The 17893-nt window shown below is 42.6% G+C and overlaps 1 protein-coding gene across 2 annotated transcripts in view; it reads left to right on the top strand.

Moving 5' to 3' along the window:
• Positions 1-17893, top strand: part of LOC144116082 (multidrug resistance-associated protein 1-like) — a 207216-nt gene that overhangs the window by 57918 nt on the left and 131405 nt on the right. For both annotated transcript variants that reach the window (XM_077650741.1, XM_077650740.1), the window contains one exon: positions 284-354. In XM_077650741.1, the coding sequence (XP_077506867.1) occupies positions 284-354 (71 nt within the window). The remainder of the gene's footprint in view (positions 1-283; positions 355-17893) is intronic.

The following is a 17893-nucleotide window of genomic DNA, read 5'->3' as shown; positions in this document are numbered from 1 at the left end:
CCCCTCCTACCCCTCCCAACACCTACCTTTATCTGCGCGTTGATGAAAGTCGCGCTATTATATGTCTTTTCTCCGATAGCTAGGTCCAAGCAAAGTTGCTTTCAACACGCTGTTGTTTGTCAGTCACGTGAACAGCACAGAACATATCCACTAACCGAAACAACAATTGATATAAATTTACTTTAGTAACAACACCATTCCAACCTTAGAATATCAACAGCCAAAATCTCTGAAAGCAAGATATATAAACCCTATTTGAAGTTCTCACGTGAAACTGTTTCAGGTGCCACTAGGTCCAAAGAATGAAGACGACATGTCTCCGTTCGGAAAGATCAGTGCCGCTGTTCTGTTCCCGTGAGTACGTGTCTTTGCGTTTGGGCAAGACATGTGTGTTTTCAACGGTAGTGCCTTTTAGGTTCATGTACATCCTTTGCAAAGGTAATGATTCCAATGAGTTTGTATTGCTTTTGAGCACGATTTGTGGCATAGCCGGCATTCGCAATATCTTCAACGTGCGAGCATGTCTTTTCTGAATCCCTGCGATAGTTTTGACTTCCACAAATTCTGCATGGCATCCCATTATAAATGGCTTGGAATCAAACATATTGAGTTTTTTTTTTACTTCTGGAAATGCTGTACGCTAGTTGCTGAGGATAGATGAGCTCTGGGCTGCAGTGTTTTGTCAAAACGAGCAGTTGGCGTTTTCAGGCCGACTTATACTCCTGTCACACAGGAACCGCAAAGGCCTTAAAAAATCAGATCCTTACATTCAAAAGGCGTAAGGTGTGCAGCTACACGGCAAAAATGTTGCGCCTTTGATGCTAAGGGCGCTCGTCAGAAACCTTTGGAGCCCAAAGGCGCGGCGCGGCCTTAGAGAACCTGCGATCGCAACGTCATCCAATGTCAAAAGTAGTAGCAATATAAAAATAGATACAGCCGACAATGTTCGAAAATATTTTTTTTTTAAATACGAGAGGTGTGTCTGGCTTTGCTTTTTGTACGGGTGCTTATATTTTGTGCCCAGATTTCAAGACAGTAAAAGTGTTGCAGCAACACCGAGTGCCCCTGGTGGCCAAGGCAACACACAAAACCTGCTGCTGCTGATGAGAGTAGCCGCTGCAGTTCTTTTAAGGAAGCAATAAGAATAAAAAATTGTCTGAGCTCAACGAATGAACAGAATACCCCACTTTAATTTTAAAACACTCATTTCAGCCGCCTCGAGCACAACAGCGGGTGCTAAGCCTGAACGACTGTTCCACGTTTGGGCTGCACCGTGTATGTGCGTCGCTGCTCTTTTAAACTTTCGCTCATTTGGTGAAAAAAGGTGCCTTTGCTGGAAAGGCCTTCGATGAATGCTGTGTGACAGGGGTATTAGCTACTTCCTGGAGCAGAACGAGCCGTTCGCTGTCAAAACGCCGGGAAGGGGTCGCCGCCGAATGACACCCTCGAAAAGGGACGGTCCGCACAAAGACACCTCCTCGCCTTCGCTAGGAATGAATCTTTTGAATCGCGAAGGCTGTGCGTGCTCGCACTACTTGGAGGGTAGTCAACCTTGAGACCTGTTTATGCTTCCCGGTGAGTTTCGCATATCCGAAGGCTCTAGTAGCAACCGCTGCAGGGGACTGATTTGACTTCGGGGCCCAAGCACCTTTCACTCCTGATTGAGAACCACCCCTGCATCACAAGGGAGAGTTTGAAGGCGCTGAAGCCGCGTGAAGTGGCCGATAGCTATACAAAATTATGTTCTGAAGTTCTCTCCCTCGCTGACTGTGACCGTGCCTACCGAGGAATGCAGACACCTTGTTAGCATCAACTTCGATTAGGAAGAAAAACATGGAGCGCACACCGTATACCCATAAAGGTGGTTATCCTAGCTTTACTATTGATTCATATACTGGATGTTTCACGTAGCTTGAGTCAAGGATTGAAAAAATTGGCTCACCGAAGCCGACTGAGACCAACTACACGACCCGTCGTGTGGCGGTCCTCAGAATATTTTTTACTGCGAAAATACTGCTTCCCCATAAATCCTAAAAAGCTGATGTCTCATATTCCTGCAGGAAAAGAATCAATATTGCTGCGATTGGGTTTTAACCCGCGAACAGATGAGTTTCGCTGGCCACTGCACGAGAGCACTATGCTATCGCTGCAACCGATCATGCATCGCGTTAAACTGCCACACTGACGCGCTGAAAATTACACGCGTCTTCATAAACTTCTAACGACGCGCAAAGCTACTACTAGTCTTCTACTTCACAAGCTCTGCAGGTGGATGGCCCTGCAGCGAATATTAAGAGCTTGTCGATTTATCCTTAGCAAAAGATCTGCTCAAGCGATATTTTTTTTTATTTGATACTTTAAGTCTCATCAGTGACTGTGACAGCAACGGCTTTGAATGATACAACTAGGTGTAGTGCACATATTGGTAAGTAAAACTTCAACAATAACATATTCAAAATATTTACAAAATTGGTTAGAGAACTCTAGTTGAGGTACAAATGATAGGATGCAAAAATGGTGACAAGTAAACTAAAAAAAAAGAAATCGGCTGCAGTTAGTACAGTAAGTTCAGTCTAAGCACGAACAAAACGGTAAAAAAACAAACCAGAATAGGAAAGTGTGGAAAATGACAATAACTACTGGGAAACAAAAAGGTGATCTATAGCCAGACCACTAAACGCATCTAATGATGAGCTGTTACTAATATCTCTGTTTAGATTGTTCCATTCGCGTGTAACTCGCGGAAAAAAATGAGAATTTGTATATGTCAGTACGGAATGGAAACTCGATTAATCTGTGTTTGAGGTTGTGGCGGGTAGATTTAGTCTTTGTGGTTGTTCTGTATTTTCTAGCGGGCACTTTTAGTTGATTGTGTTCTAGCAAAGTCTTGCAAATTTTGCTCTGTTCTCTAGGGATAGTTTAGTTTATAGAAGTTTAACGTCCCAAAGCGACTCAGGCTATGAGAGACGCCGTAGTGAAGGGCCTCAGTGCCCTTCTCTTAGTGCCTTTCTCTGCACCCCTTCAAGTTTTTTAATGAACTTGTAGTAAAGAAAAACCAAGCGTTGTTGGCGTACTCTAGAAGGCTTCTCTATACGTTTTCAATGGGTGCCCTCTCACATAGGTGTCTTAGGCAACGAGATAGCAGACAACCTCGCCCATACAGCTCTCTCCGGGATTCCAGTACATGGAGTCCCTCATGAAGTCAAGCAAATGTTCAGAGATGTGGTGTTGTGCCACTTCAGTTCTTTGTAGAGCTCTCCTCATCAGCCATGTGTGACCAAGGGTCTCAAAAGGTACCAAGCCACTTTGCTGCACCGCGTTCGCACGGATTCTGCTCGTACGCCGGCGTGGATGTGTAAGACTGGCCTAGCGTCGTCACCATTGTGTTCAACGTGTGGTGTGTGTGGTGACATAGAACATTACCTCTTGTGCTGTACTTTGTACAACGCGGAACGGGCTGTGTTATTCGGATCCCTCAAGAAGGCAGGAGTTCCTCACAGTTCTCTTCAGGACATTGTTTTCCCGCGCGGGAGCCAGTCGAGTAGAAGGGATGCTTCTCGCCTTCTTCTACTTTACCTGCAGGACACGGATTTGACCTCCACATGGTGACCTCAGGAATGTCTATTTGGGTTTTTGCGTACAGTGTTTCTGTGATTTCTATTTAAGTGTCGCTACGGTGGAGCAATTGCCGGCAGCAACTGCAAGGCTAATCCCACCGGTAGTTTACAACCACTCAACTCAACTCAACTCTAGAAGTGGTCCGACAATAGTTTTACATGCTAGTAATTTTGTTTCAGGGGGTGCTAGTTTGAGGCTTCTGTTAATGAAGAAGTCTTTTTAGTGCATTAAGTGTGATGATGTTAACGTGCGAATCCCATCTAAAATCAGAGGTTAATGTCGCACCAAGGTACTTATGCTCAAGGACAGATGCAAGATGAATATTATTAAACGTGTACTGAAAAGCTAATGTGTTTTTTTTCTAGTCATAAATAAAAGAACATAGTTATTTAAATTGATGTCCATCTGCCAGTCCTGACACCACTGGGACACTGCTGTTAAACCGTTATTTAAAACTGTATGGTTATTAAGAGAGTTCATCTCCTTGTAAAGGACGCAGTCATCTGCGAAAAGTTTAATATTCTGTGAAACACAAGATGGTAGGTCATTTATAAATATTAGGAACAGTACCAGTGCCAGGACACTTCCTTGGGATACTCCCGATGTAACTTTAGTTGTCGGTGATTTCTCATTGTTAATTTCAACCAATTGCATGCGATTACTAAGATAGTCTTTAATCCAGTTTAGAATAGGGCTAGTTCCTAAAATAAGTTGAAGTTTTGCAATAAGTTTAGCATGCAAGACGCGATCAAATGCTTTCGAGAAGTCCAAAAACATGAGGTCCATATGTTTCTGGTTATCAATGCTCGTCGATATGTCATGTGTTATTTCAATTAGTTGAGTAATAGTAGAAAGGCCTGTGCGAAAGCTTGCTGACAAGGGGTTAAAATGTCATTTCATTGAAGATAAGTGTTTATGTGTTTTAAAACTTTATGTTCTAATAACTTGTATACTGTGCTCGTTAGTGAGATAGGTCTGAAGTTCGAAGGGTCGGATTTATTTCCTGTTTTGCGTATCGGTGTTATCTTGGTGGTTTTCTAATCCCTAAGGAGGATGCAAGTGAATAATGATTTGTTAAAAAGTAGTGCTAGGAATTTAGCTATCCACTCGGCATATCTATGTAGAAATATGTTAGAGATGTTATCAGGCCCTGGTGCTCTCTTAGTGTCCAGATTTAGTAAAAGGTTTAACACACTAGGTTCAGTTATCGTTAGTAGTTCAATTGTAACGCCTACGCTAGAGTTCCTTCCTGGTAGCTCTCCGTTATCCGTTGTGAAGATGGAGCAGAAATAGTTATTCAGAGTAGTTGCATCATTTCTGTTATCCTCTGGTGATGCCTGTCTTTCACCTTGTTTTTTAGGGTTTATGTAACGCCAGAATTTTTGGGGAGAATTTTGTAGAAATTTAGAAAGTGTTTCTGTAAAATAATATATCGTGGCCCTCTTGATTTTTTATTTCAAATCATCAACAGTGGAAATAAGTTTTTGAGCTGTTTTTTGTGACGGATGGACTTCCTGGCTCTTTCTGAGTCGTCGAAAATTTCTTTTTGCGTGGATTACGGTTCTAGTTATCCAGGGGTTATGTTTATGAGTCTTTTAGTTTTCAATGGTACGTAGTTAGTGGCAGAGTATGACACAACTGTTTTAAATTTATGCCACAGGGATTCTTTTTTTGTGTTTGTATCGTGTGCTAGTTGATGGAAGGATGAGAGTTGGAGAGAGAGTGTATCAATGATGCTTGTATTATCGACTCTGCTGTAATCTTTATACATTATTGTTGATCGTGAGGAGGGTAGAGAACAATTATATGGGACAGCACAAAAGACCAGTTTGTGGCCTGAAAGGCCGGCTGACACTCCGGATTTGGTTCATTGATAGGCAAATGATTACTAACAAATACTAGGTCTAAAATGTTTGAGCTAGGTCTTTGTACACGGGTGGGTTCGTTTATTATCTGGGTTAAATCGAAAGAAAGCATGATATCGAAAAGAACATCTACGCAAGGTGATCGGTGATGTAGTGTGTGCCAGTTAATGTCAGGTAGATTGAAGTCGCCCAGTAATATCACCTTGTTTCCCTTCGCATGCTGCTCAATATACGCGTACAATGATTGCATTGTAATCAGATCGGAAGTAGTAGAGCGATAATCGCATCCCACAGTTATGGTAGCATCTAGAAGGCAAAGTTTACAAAAAACTGCTTCAACTCCTTCAACGTCAGGCATGGTAATGAACGTTATTTTGTTTTTTATCAACAAAGCAATGCCTCCGCCGCGTGTTGGCCGATCTTTGCGAATAATGACGTAGTTTGGAGGAGTTATTTCAAAGTCTTCGACATCTTTGGTTAACTAGGTTTCTGCTATGGCGATAAATTCCGCTCAAAATTTAATATTGATTCGAAGGGACCAAGCTTGTTAATTATACTTCGAGCGTTAACATTAACCAAGGTTATTTTGGGCACTGAGGGCGGCATGAGCGCATGGTGCGCGTTCCGGAGTCCTGGTTTTTTGTTTCATTTTAAGTTGGCATTATGGGATACACAGCATTTTTTTCTTCATCCCAAAAATAAAGGCGACTGTTGATCGTTAGTTTGTCATAAACCAAAGCCAGTTCATCACCGCAGCCCTTTCTCGGTTTCCCATATTCCCATAGCTAATGCCTAATGTCTCGAACACGGGGTGAAAAATCTTCGCTGATGGCCTAATCAGTCCCCTTCAGTTTGTGACAGCTTCGCAACATTTTGTTTTCTGTCAGAAATCTAACGGCTTTAAAATTATTGGCCTTGTTTTGTTTACCTCTGTTTTGCCTAATCGATCGATTCGTTCAATTGCGACCTCATTCAATTTTAACGATCCTTAACGACATTTCCTTCCCTGCGTGTTCCAAGGATTCGGAGTTTTCTTCTTCATCTTCTGGCATACCATATACGCTAGGGTATTTAAACAATACCATGAGGAGCTGCACACGACGCAAAACGATGTCATTGGTTTTATCCAGCTGTGTTGCGCTGCTTTTTTTATTAATCCTTTGTTCATGTTACGTTGTGTTGTGCTGGGTTTTTCGGCATACTGGCAACTGATGCCATCATGCGCGAAGATCACGGTATAGGTAAACTTATTCCGGAAATTTGTAGAAATGTGAAAAATCATCCGTGCTGTACGCGACCTAAAACGTTAGTTTTGGCTACCTAGTGGTAACAAAGGAACGTCAAAAATGGCTGCTACTAAACGCGTTAAAGAAGGTCGGGTAACCTCAGCGACCATCGTTGGCTGAGCAAGGACCTCGAGGCTCCCAAACAATTGAACAAAAACCTCAGCCTTTTTTCTCACGAAGGAGAATGTGGCTGAGGTGTATGACCATGCGTACCAAGGCACAGGGTCAAAATTCACAGCTTTTCAAAGACACCAGCTTCCCTTAAAAAGCTAAAGACTCATGGCATATCAACAAGTGCATCTTCATTGAAAAACAATGCTGTATGACGAAGAATGCGCATTTGTACAATACAGTAAAATATTTTTCTTCGGTGGTTCAAGTTTTATGCATGAGAATAATATTGTTACGACTCAAGGAGAGCCGTGAAGGCTGGCGTAGGGGAGAACGGAAGAACGAGGTCGGTCCTTTTAATCGCAGAGCCATGGCTAGACCGAGCGCTCCTCTCGAGCTGACCGCAGCTTCGTCGTTGTTTCGACTAAGCGCAGAGGCCGTGTGTTGCTGTGCACGTGGCAATGTGGTTTACTGTAAGGTCATCTCTGCCGTTCATGTTACGTCGAACATCATGCAGAGGTTTAGTGATTTTTTATGTGCCAAATTGAAGGCATTATGCTGTTTATTTTTATCCTTTTGAATAACGAAGCTTCTTCATGGCACAGCCATAGTTGAATAAGTAATTTGGAAAGGCCGCATTTTCTGCAGGAGCCTGTAGACATGACTCTGTACGGTGAACCACAGAAAGGTAGGCCAAGATATTTCATGGCTTTAGCTGCAGATTATGACTTTATTTAGCTGATGCAGCAGTGTATGCTTGCAGGTGAGTTCCTTAGAAAGATTTTCTAGCGACAGAGATCTCGCGTCCGCCGCGGGCACCACTAGTTTCGGCCGTATGCCTTAGTTGAATAAACTGCCTGCGGGTATTCTTCGCATTGCCAAGCGGCACATCCATCTGAGGTAACTCTCTTCTCAGGAAATCTTTTCTTGCACAAGAATATGCGAGCAATGCACAAGGACAAAATCACTGTGATCCAATTTTTCTTCGCCCGGATAAATGGATGCAGGAAAAATTTATTTTGTACTTACGGTTTGTTAACTAAAATCGCAAGGAGAAAGATTCATATCGTGCATATAGTTACTCATAAAGCACTTAAGTAGCTCACAAATAATGTTATGAAAGCCCCACACCGCGTTAGTGGCCTTCAGACTTAGGTCTAGTTCACTTTTGTTGCCACTAGGCGCCGTATGAGGAGAAACTAAAGGGAGCACTTTTTTGTGGCAAAAAATGCACACCGAAAACGAAGGCTTCATCAGGGACACCCTTTTTTTGTGCGACCACCCGGTTGCGGCGTGTGGGAGTATTTTCTTATACTCCTACAGCCCGGGATGGGCTATTCGCGTTTTGATATTGAAAATTTTGCGCAATTTTCCTGTTCGTTTTGACCGGCCGATAAACTATGGAAAGTATCGTACCTGTTGTATTTGGAGCCAATGAATAGAAGCGATTGCAGCGGCGGCTCTTTAGTAATTGTGCTTTTGTGACTAAAAATAGTTCTAAATGAATCGTCTCTGACGCCAATTTTTTAACCTTTGAGCGGTTTGGACTGAAGCCCAATTCTTAGGGTATACTAATTCCTGATACGAGCACCAACCTACTATGTACCTATTAACAGTGCATAATTTCTGTCAACTCTAAACACATCGTCAGTACCGGTTCTCGAGCGTGCCGCGTCAGTGCAGGGTCCTCACACCACCAAGGACCGTGCTAAACTAGCGTGCATCCCGCTCCTCTCTGTCAGATATGTTCTATGATTATCGGTCAAGCCGCCGCCGTGGCTGAGTGGTTACGGCGCTCGGCTGCTGATTCGAAGGACGCGGGTTCGACCCTGGCCGCGGCGGTCGAATTTCGATGGAGGCGAAATTCTAGAGGCCCGTGTACTGTGCGATGACAATGCACGTTAAAGAACCCCAGGTGGTCGAAATTCCCGGAGCCCTTCACTACGGCGTCTCTCATAGCCTGGGTCGCTTTGGGACGTTAAACGCCAATAAACCAAACCAAACCATTGTCGGTGAAATTGCTCGCGCTAAGGCAGTTCAACTTTAAATTCCTTCTTGAGCGCTATCATCTTGCCAGGGTGAAAATCATATTCAAAACAAATCTAGTTGGTTACGTTATACCGAATTTTTTCTGCACTCCATAGGTAAAGTAGACTCAGCCACTCCAAATTGATACACCCGTATTTCTCACAGACCAAGCTTAATCAAAAATTCTACTTTTCTTAAACAACGCCATAGATACCTACTTTAATTCCGGAATCTTTTCATGAAAAAATATTTCATCAGGTGTTACTGCAGCACGTATACTGTCCTGCTGGGGTAGTGCTGCTTCCTTCAGTCATCATCATCATCATTATCATCAGTAGCAGCCTCACTACGCCCACTGCAGAAAAAAAAGCGCCTCCCAAATCGCTCTAATAAACCCCGTCTGCACATGCTGCTGCCACCCTATCGCCGCAAATATCTTAATCTTATCCGCCCACCTATCTGCCGCCCACTGCTACACTATGCCTTCTCTTAAAATCCACTCCGTTATCCTTAAGGACCATCGTTTATCTTGCCTTCGCATTACATTCCACGCCCAAGCCCATTCGTCCCGTTTCATTTCGACTAGGATGTGATTAATACGCGTTTGTTCCCTCACCCACTCTGCCCTCTTCCGGTCTCGTAACGTTACGCCTGTCATTTTTCTTTTCGTAGCTGGTTGAACCCGTTTCGTAAGCATCCACGTTCCTGCCCCGTAGGTGAGAACCTCTTAGATACAGCTGTTTTTGTTTATTTTTCTCAGGAGAGATTTTGCTAAACTGCCATACTGCTGTTTTTACATACTTTTCTCTTGAGGGATATTGGTAAACTGCCATTCATAATCTGATAGAACCTGCTATATGCACTCCACCCCGTTCTTATTCTTCTAGCTATTTCGCTGTCGTCATTCAAATCTGCTGTCACTACCTGCCCTAAGTAGACGTACTACCTTAACACTTCCAGCACCTGCTACCAATTGTAAACTCCGGCTCTCTTGCTAGACTGTTGTGGATTACCTTGGTTTTCTTCATATTAAATTTTACATCCACAGCTACTGATCTGCCTGTGCCACTAATGCGTCATGTTTCGAAGTTCGCCTCCTTTGTGACTGCAACATTTGTGAATAAATAAAAATAAATTAAATACTACCACCGCTGCAGCGTTGAACAAGCATGGTAAAACGCTTTCTTGGATGCGATCGAAAGTCGGGCTACGAAAATAACACAACCACTAGAACTAAAACATAATAAATAAAATGGCCGGGAGGACAACATTTAAAATTATTTCCAAGTTAAAGTTCAGCCGTGTGCCATACTGAAAAAATTGTCTTTCTTTGTATCCGCCTTGTCATGTCAAATTGCTTTGGAATGCTAGCTACCGGCCATGGCCGGCATCTGTAATCCTTTACCTAGACTTCGTTGCTCGTTCGTGCTCGTCTCATCTTGTATCTTTTTCTTCTCCTCTGTGAAGCGCCCTCCTCCGTATTTTTCTATAAATAATAGAGTACGATTAATGTTTGCGACAAAAAACAAGCGTATTTTTAGAATGCCTGCACATCTAAAATCTAATAAAGGCTTTCTTCATGACTGCGGTGGCATCACGTCATATTGAAGTTTTCTGTTTGTGCCCTGCAGAAGAGAGCGGAAAGAAACGACACATGCGAAGAGCAGCAAGATATCAAAAACTAAATAAATTAAAGAAGAGGGGTGAAGGCAGCAGAGAGGAGCAAGATTGCGGGAGTAAGGAAAAAAAGAGATAGCGAAAAGAAAGAAAGGGGGAGGAAGGTGGTGCGGGGTACATGGGTAGAGCGGCACCGACGAGCTTACGAATTCAAACGAAATACAAGGTTGGGAACCACTCTCGATGCGTGGCCAAAACGGCGCCGCTGCGCAACTGACACAAAGGTGGCGAATATGTAACACCGGGCGTTTTTGGGTGGGTTGCACTGAACTAATTTCTTGGGAGCGGGCAGATGGATATGTTTGGGAATAAATCTGCTACGTCGTCACTAGCGTGTCTGTAAGAATGCACTTGAGGGTTCCGCCTTTAAGAGAACAAAGTTTCGTCCCCGCCGCCTGGCTGATTCTCCTTCCGTGGGCCGTCCAACCGAGTTCGCCGAGGGAAACTCTTTGTATTGTCGGCGAGGCTAGGCTGTGTGCGAAGCTTTCATACTCTCGCAAGAATGAAAAGAGAAAAAGAAGGATAAAGCGAATTAGCAAGAAAAGACGGTGAAGGTATCAGAATTATTTTTTGGAGCGTTGTTTATCAATACTGCACGAGGCAAGATAGGGTGAGCAAGGAATGGTATGAAGGCCTGAGATCTTTAACACGAGTTATAAAGGGTATACCAAGGTCAGCTCATTTATGAGAAATGTAGAATTTTTTGTTTGAACGATGTGGATAAAAGAAAAGAGCTCCAGGCCTTCCGTTAAGACCTTCGTGATTAGGAATAAACTTGTTGATGAAACAGGATTCATGTTGTTCATGTTCTTGCGTGTTTTTGAAGCCCCCTTGAGAATTTTTACTTTTATTTGGTCAAAAGAGTGTCCTGTGTTTACATGCTTGGATAGGGGAAGATATAGGAGAGACTTGGTGTGTGCGCGGTGATTGGTAAATCGAATGCGGAATGTAGTGTCTGTCTGTCCTATGTATTGCTGGTTACACCGAGTGCATTCAAGAAGGCAAATAATGTTTGATGCGTCGCAGTAAAAGTTGCCGTTGGATGAGTGCCGGAAACATGACCTCGTACTCGTTGCGGGACACGTGGTCTGCATGTGTTTGCAAACTTTGCAGCGACCTTTACCACATGGGCGACATCCATATTTTGGGGTTTTGTGTTCCTTGAAGTGGACTAGATGGTTCTGAATGTTTTTGGCACGCCTGTAGATCATACAGGGTGCGCATGTAAATATGTTAGTCGTTCGCTTATGTTGGAGGATGCTAAAGTACTAAAGTGCTTACTAATAATTCTGTTTGTGTTCAGTGCGTCACTGTTAAATCTAAAAATAAGATTTGTCGTGTAATCATTTCGATTGTCTTTTCGGCTCCCCTGCAGTATTTGATTACGCTTCAGGTTTGAAGCTCTGCTTAAGAGGGATAGCGCTTTGTTAAGTGCACATTGCGCATATGTTCGCAATTGTCGTGAAAGTCTATGCCGTTACTGCTGATAATTCTAAAACGATGACCCTGCGAACAAGGAATGCTGGTTTTGCAATGACTGTGGTGGCACCTTTGGAAATGTAGACATTTTCCTCTTCTCTCCTTTCACTTTCTTCATTTTTTCTTCCTCCCCTCAATATAATCTGTGTCTGCTCCCTTCAAACCCTTTTTATTTTTTTTCAACTGCTGTTAAGAGTCTTATTCCCCAGTCACACTAACAAATTTAATGTCATTCGTTTCGAATGGCATTCGCACCTATTGCGATTAATCTGCTGCTACACGGGAACATTTAATGTCATTAGGGTCGAGTGACATTCGCTATCCAATGAGTTCACGAAACTCATTCGCATTCGATGTCGAACCGAATGTGTACTCTGGACACCATACGCGCAGCAGAAAAAAGCGACGCGAAAAAATGTGTGCGCATTGTCAAAGTTAGAAATTGTATCTATTTAGTTTTGCTAAAAATGTTAATTTTGGTGCGAACTTCTTCACACGTGTAGCTGTCGTGGATAGCTATTACTCTCGGTCCCAGCAGTAGCCAACAGCAGCAGCCGACCGTGAAGCAGGGCCTTTCCCGCGACCGCCGATCATTTTGGGTTGCGTGTTTCTTGCTGATTGGCGTTACATGTTCGTTGAGCTCGCAAGAACTTAAAGATGTCACTGAGCACTTCACCTTTCACAAGTCATTTCCACGCTCCACGCGTCGCCGCGCGCCACCGTGTCAGCCATTTTTTTTTTTACAGTTTTCGGATTTGTGGTTGACTTTGTACTTGGCTTGGCTTTTTATGGGTGAATTGCCGCAGAATGGCCAGAAATAATATTTTAAGCTTATATTATTGATCAGAAATGTTCTCACCCGCTCTCAAAACACTACACAACCATTTGCAACATATTTTATGCGCGTTGATCTGCTTGAATTGTACTATTTTTTGTTCACTGATCGTCACTGCCATAATTTTCGAAAGACATTATTTATTACCGTGTAGCACCGAAAGACACCGAATGACAATCGAGGCATCTAATGACATTCGATTGAAATGACATTAAATTTGCTAATGTGACAGGGGTATTACCTTTCATTTCACCCTCCTCTGGAGCTCACAAAGCTTTAAAACGTCAATCTGACGCGACACCACTGTAGTCTTCAAGAAGACCGCACCGCGGCCGAAACGTGGACAGTGAAGGTGTCTTTCTCAAGTACCTACTTCGCTATATATATACATTATAAATATATATATCCATCATATATATATATATATGAAGTAACACGGTGGATTGGGCTAGTTGGTTGCTGTTCATAATGGAGACAACTTTCGCAGCATGAATAAAACGCACACAGAAGAAAAAGAACAAACAAGCACAGTCCTGTCTTGTTTGTTCCTTGTCTTCTGTGTGCGTTTTATTCACGCTGCGAAACTTGTCCCCATTATATATATGAATTATGAAGCAGCAGAAAAAACAACCATGCCGCCGGTGGGATCCGAACCTACGACCTCCGTATACCGCGTCCGGTGCTCTACTATAATGAATTTCTTTGAAGCAACACATTAATCGTAGCATTTTAAAAAATTAAAGAGAACAATAGAAACATTCCCCTGTGAACCATGGTTTCGGTGACTGTTGGCTTCCTCCCTATGTTTGTCAAACGAGCCCCTCATTTCGTTTACCTTGTCTGCTAATACCTTAACGAGGGTCTCGGTACTGGCATTCTTGATGCCATAGGTAGCATCAGAGGGCTCTCGCAAAGTTTCCGCCCTCGCTGGTAGATGACGTTCTACGTCACACTCGCGGTTAATACAGGACGTGCTACGCCGATATTGACGCCGCTATTGACGAGGGTGGCGCTGGTGAACACTCTTGAAGTTCGCTTACACGCAATAAACATAAATACCTACGAAAGCAGCGGATTGGACAGCCGTCGCTGTAGCTCAGTTGGTAGAGCACCGGACGCGATATTCGGGGGTCGTGGGTTCGGATCCCACCGGCGGCATGGTTATTTTTCCTGCTGCTTTATAATTAATTTTTTAAGCAACAGATTAATCGTAGCATTAAAAAAAATTAAAGAACAATATAAACATGCCCCTGTGCACCATGGTTTCGGTGACTTGGCTTCCTTCATATGTTTATCAAAAATCCTATTTTTAAACAAGAGTGATCACCACACCTGGTGTTTGTATATATATATATATATATATATATATATATATATATATATATATATATATATATATATATATATATATATATATACACACACCAGGTGTGGTGATCACTCTTCTTTAAAAATAGGATTTTTCAGGTTAACAGAAAACCCGCCGCGGTGGCTCAGTGGTTAGGGCGCTCGACTACTGATCCGGAGTTCCCGGGTTCGAACCCGACCGCGGCGGCTACGTTTTTATGGAGGAAAAACGCTAAGGCGCCCGTGTGATGTGCGATGTCAGTGCACGTTAAAGATCCCCAGTTGGTCGAAATTATTCCGGAGCCCTCCACTACGGCACTTCCTTCTTCCTTTCTTCTTTCACTCCCTCCCTTGTCCCTTCCCTAACGGCGCGGTTCAGGTGTCCAACTATATATGAGACAGATACTGCGCCATTTCCTTTCCCCAAGAACCAATTATTAATTATTATTAATTAATTAACAGATACTTTTTCCCGGCAAAGTAATGCCAGCGCTGGCGGACGTCAAAAAACAGGCTAATCATCTTAACTAGCTGACTGATCAACTAAAATCTAAAAGTTAACTTTCTCACTCGTGCCAATATTCACCTGATTGCAATTAAAGATTCGTAGCCAGCCGCTAATAATAGCCATATAAGTTTGTAAAATTTCAAAAACGTCATTACTCTCGCCGCTGTGGCTTGTTTGTTTGTTTGTTTGTTGTCTGTTTATTGATACTGTCAGCCCAGGAAGGGCTTTTACAGGAGTGGAGAAAAATATACAGCAAAGAAAATGTAAGTCTCACTCTAAGTCGACAACAAAAACACAACAACAATGCAAAACAGTGGTAGTATATGCATAAAGTCCTATGCAGTAAACAAGTGAAAAAAAAATACGCTCGTATTAGACGCATCAGAAACTAGACGCATTCATGTCAGGGAAGATGAGAGCCTCTAACCAAGCAGTAAAAGCACTGACAGATGAAGATATGGCAACTGAATCCGGTAGTTCATTCCAATATTTAATCGCCCTTGGAAAAAAGCTGTATTTGAAAGCATCATTCCGTGTAACCGGTGGCTTTATGTGTAAACTGTGCGTGTGTCTGGATCGTTAGTCAGGTGAAATTACACAAAATTCAGGTAATTTAATCTTAAGCTGGTTATGAATAATTAAAAATAAAAATATTAATCGGTCAAACTTCGTACTTATTTCTAAGGGGGGAAGGTTTGCACGCCTACATAGTTCAGTAGGAGAGTGCCCGCGCTGGTATTCATTAAATATGAATCGTGAAGCCAGTCGTTGAATCCTGTCCAATTTATGTCTGTTAGTTGCGGTGTGTGGGTCTCATATTAATTTAGAATATTTAATAATTGGCCTTATTAGCGCCTTGTAAGCTATGGTTTTCACTTCAGGAGTTGCATTATACAATCTGCGCCTGAGTCCCCACAGGAATTTAATTGCCTTACTACTTACTTCATTGATGTGCGTGTTTCACCTCAAATCTGGTGTGAGTATTAAGCCTAAATATTTATATTCTGTAACCCTTTTTAGTTCGTGTGTACCGATACTGTAATTATAGCTCAGGGGCACCTTTTTCCCTGCGATAATCACACTGATTTTACTGGGTTCAGTGACATTTGTCATTCATTGCACCAGTTTAGAATGTTTTGTAATTTGTTGTTAAGGTCTAGCTGGTCGCTTAAAGAGTCAACCCTACTATATATGACGCAGTCGTCTGCGAACAATCTTACTGGAACGGTTATATCAGAAGGCAAATCATTAATAGAGATTAGAAATAACAGAGGCCCCAAAACACTGCCTTGAGGTACTCCAGACCAAACAGGTTTAGACCTAAGAGGATTTCGATGTGGGCTAGTTGGTGCATACTTTCTACGACACAGACGGACTTAGCGCAACGGAACGAGGACAAGAAGAAACACGAAAACAGGACAGCGCCCGTCCTGTGTTTCGTGTTTCTTCTCGTCCTCGTTCCGTTGCGCTAAGTCAGTCTGTGTCGTAGGAGGTTTAGACCTGAATTTAATTTTTGTGTACTTATTTCATTATTTTACCCTCATGGCTTGGGCATTACAGAGGGGAGTTGTTGAATTAGATAAATGCAATACAGAAAAGATAACACGAAGCAGACAAGTCAATGATCGACATATACAATGGTGGCTAATGTGGTTCTAAAATGAGTAATGTCTACAATGCTGGCAATCGATCTGGGAAGGTTGTTCCAGTCTTTGGATATTCGAGGAATGAAGGAGTTCCTGCATGTCTTTGTCCTGAGTGGAGCAATTCCAGCCTTGTGTGCATGGTCCAGACGATATGAGATGTACGAAGGCGAAGGGATGAGTGCGCTACGAATCTTGGAACAAATGTGAAAAATTTTATGGAATAAGCAAATTCCAGAAAATTTCCAACGAGAAGCTAATGAAGGAAGGTTTAACATGTCTTTCATTGATGATATGCTAGCAGTACGATGGTAGTTATGCAAAATTAAACGAACTGAGTTATTATGGACAAACTCCAGGGCACAGGTTAGGTTAGCACAGCTGGAGTCCCAAATGGATGCAGCGTATTCTAGTTTGCTACGGATTGGTGTCTTGTGCAGGAGAACTTTAAGCGAGCTGGGGACAGAAGAAAAATTACGGCGAAGATAACCAATCATGCGATTAGCATTGTTAATTATGGTGCTAATGTGAAGGTACCAAGTAATATCGGAAGAGATTTCGGTGCCGAGATAACGATAGGAAATGACGGATTCGAGGTAATAGACGCTAGGACTGCAGGAATTTCTAGAAACACGGAAGGGTTTACATTTAGATGTATTAAGGTCCATTTTCCACAAGTCACAACAATTAGTAATAGCATCCATATCATGTTGCAAGGCATTAGTATCGTCCGAATCGTTAATTTCCCGAAAGACAATACAATCATCTTCAAATAAATTAATGTTAGAGGATACACAGTTAGCTAGGTCATTAATGTATATTAGGAATAGAGGACCTAACACAGAGCCCTGAGGCACGCCAGAACCAATGGAACATAATGAGCAGTTGCGATTGTTGGATGGTACAAACTGGAACTGTTTAAAAGAAATTGTTCAAGCCAAAGTAGGATGTTAGATTCAAGGTTTAGTTTGTCTGGTTTCAAGAGGAGGAGTCAATGACAAACTTTTTCAAAAGCTTTCTTGAAATCAAGACATATGCAGTCAGCTATTGAGCCTTTATCAATGATAATATGAATAGTGTGAGCGAATGATGCTAATTGCGTTTCACATTAAAGAAATTATCGGAAACCGTGCTGGGCGCTGTTGAAGAGCGAGTTAGTTTCCAGAAAGTTAGCGATATGGGAGTACAGGATGTGCTCTAGTAATTTGCATGGAATACTGGTTAATGAAATTGGGCGGTAGCTGAGAGGACAACTTTTGCTACATGATTTGTGGACCGGGACCACCTTCCCGACTTTCCAGTCAGCAGGAAGAGTGCAGGAGTCGATGGACTGCTGAAAATCTTGCAAAGCATAAGTGATGAGTACGTTCGGGTGCTTTTCAAAAATTTGCTGTTAATTAGGTCAGTGCCGGGGCTAGAGGATGTTTTAATGTTGTCAATTAATAATTTCATGATGCCGCTAAGATAAATGCACACGGGGTTCATTATAGGGTACG

The sequence above is a fragment of the Amblyomma americanum genome, chromosome 1 (assembly GCF_052857255.1).
Source record: "Amblyomma americanum isolate KBUSLIRL-KWMA chromosome 1, ASM5285725v1, whole genome shotgun sequence".
Classification (NCBI taxonomy): Eukaryota; Metazoa; Arthropoda; class Arachnida; order Ixodida; family Ixodidae; genus Amblyomma; species Amblyomma americanum.
This window is presented reverse-complemented; position numbering and strand designations above follow the sequence as displayed.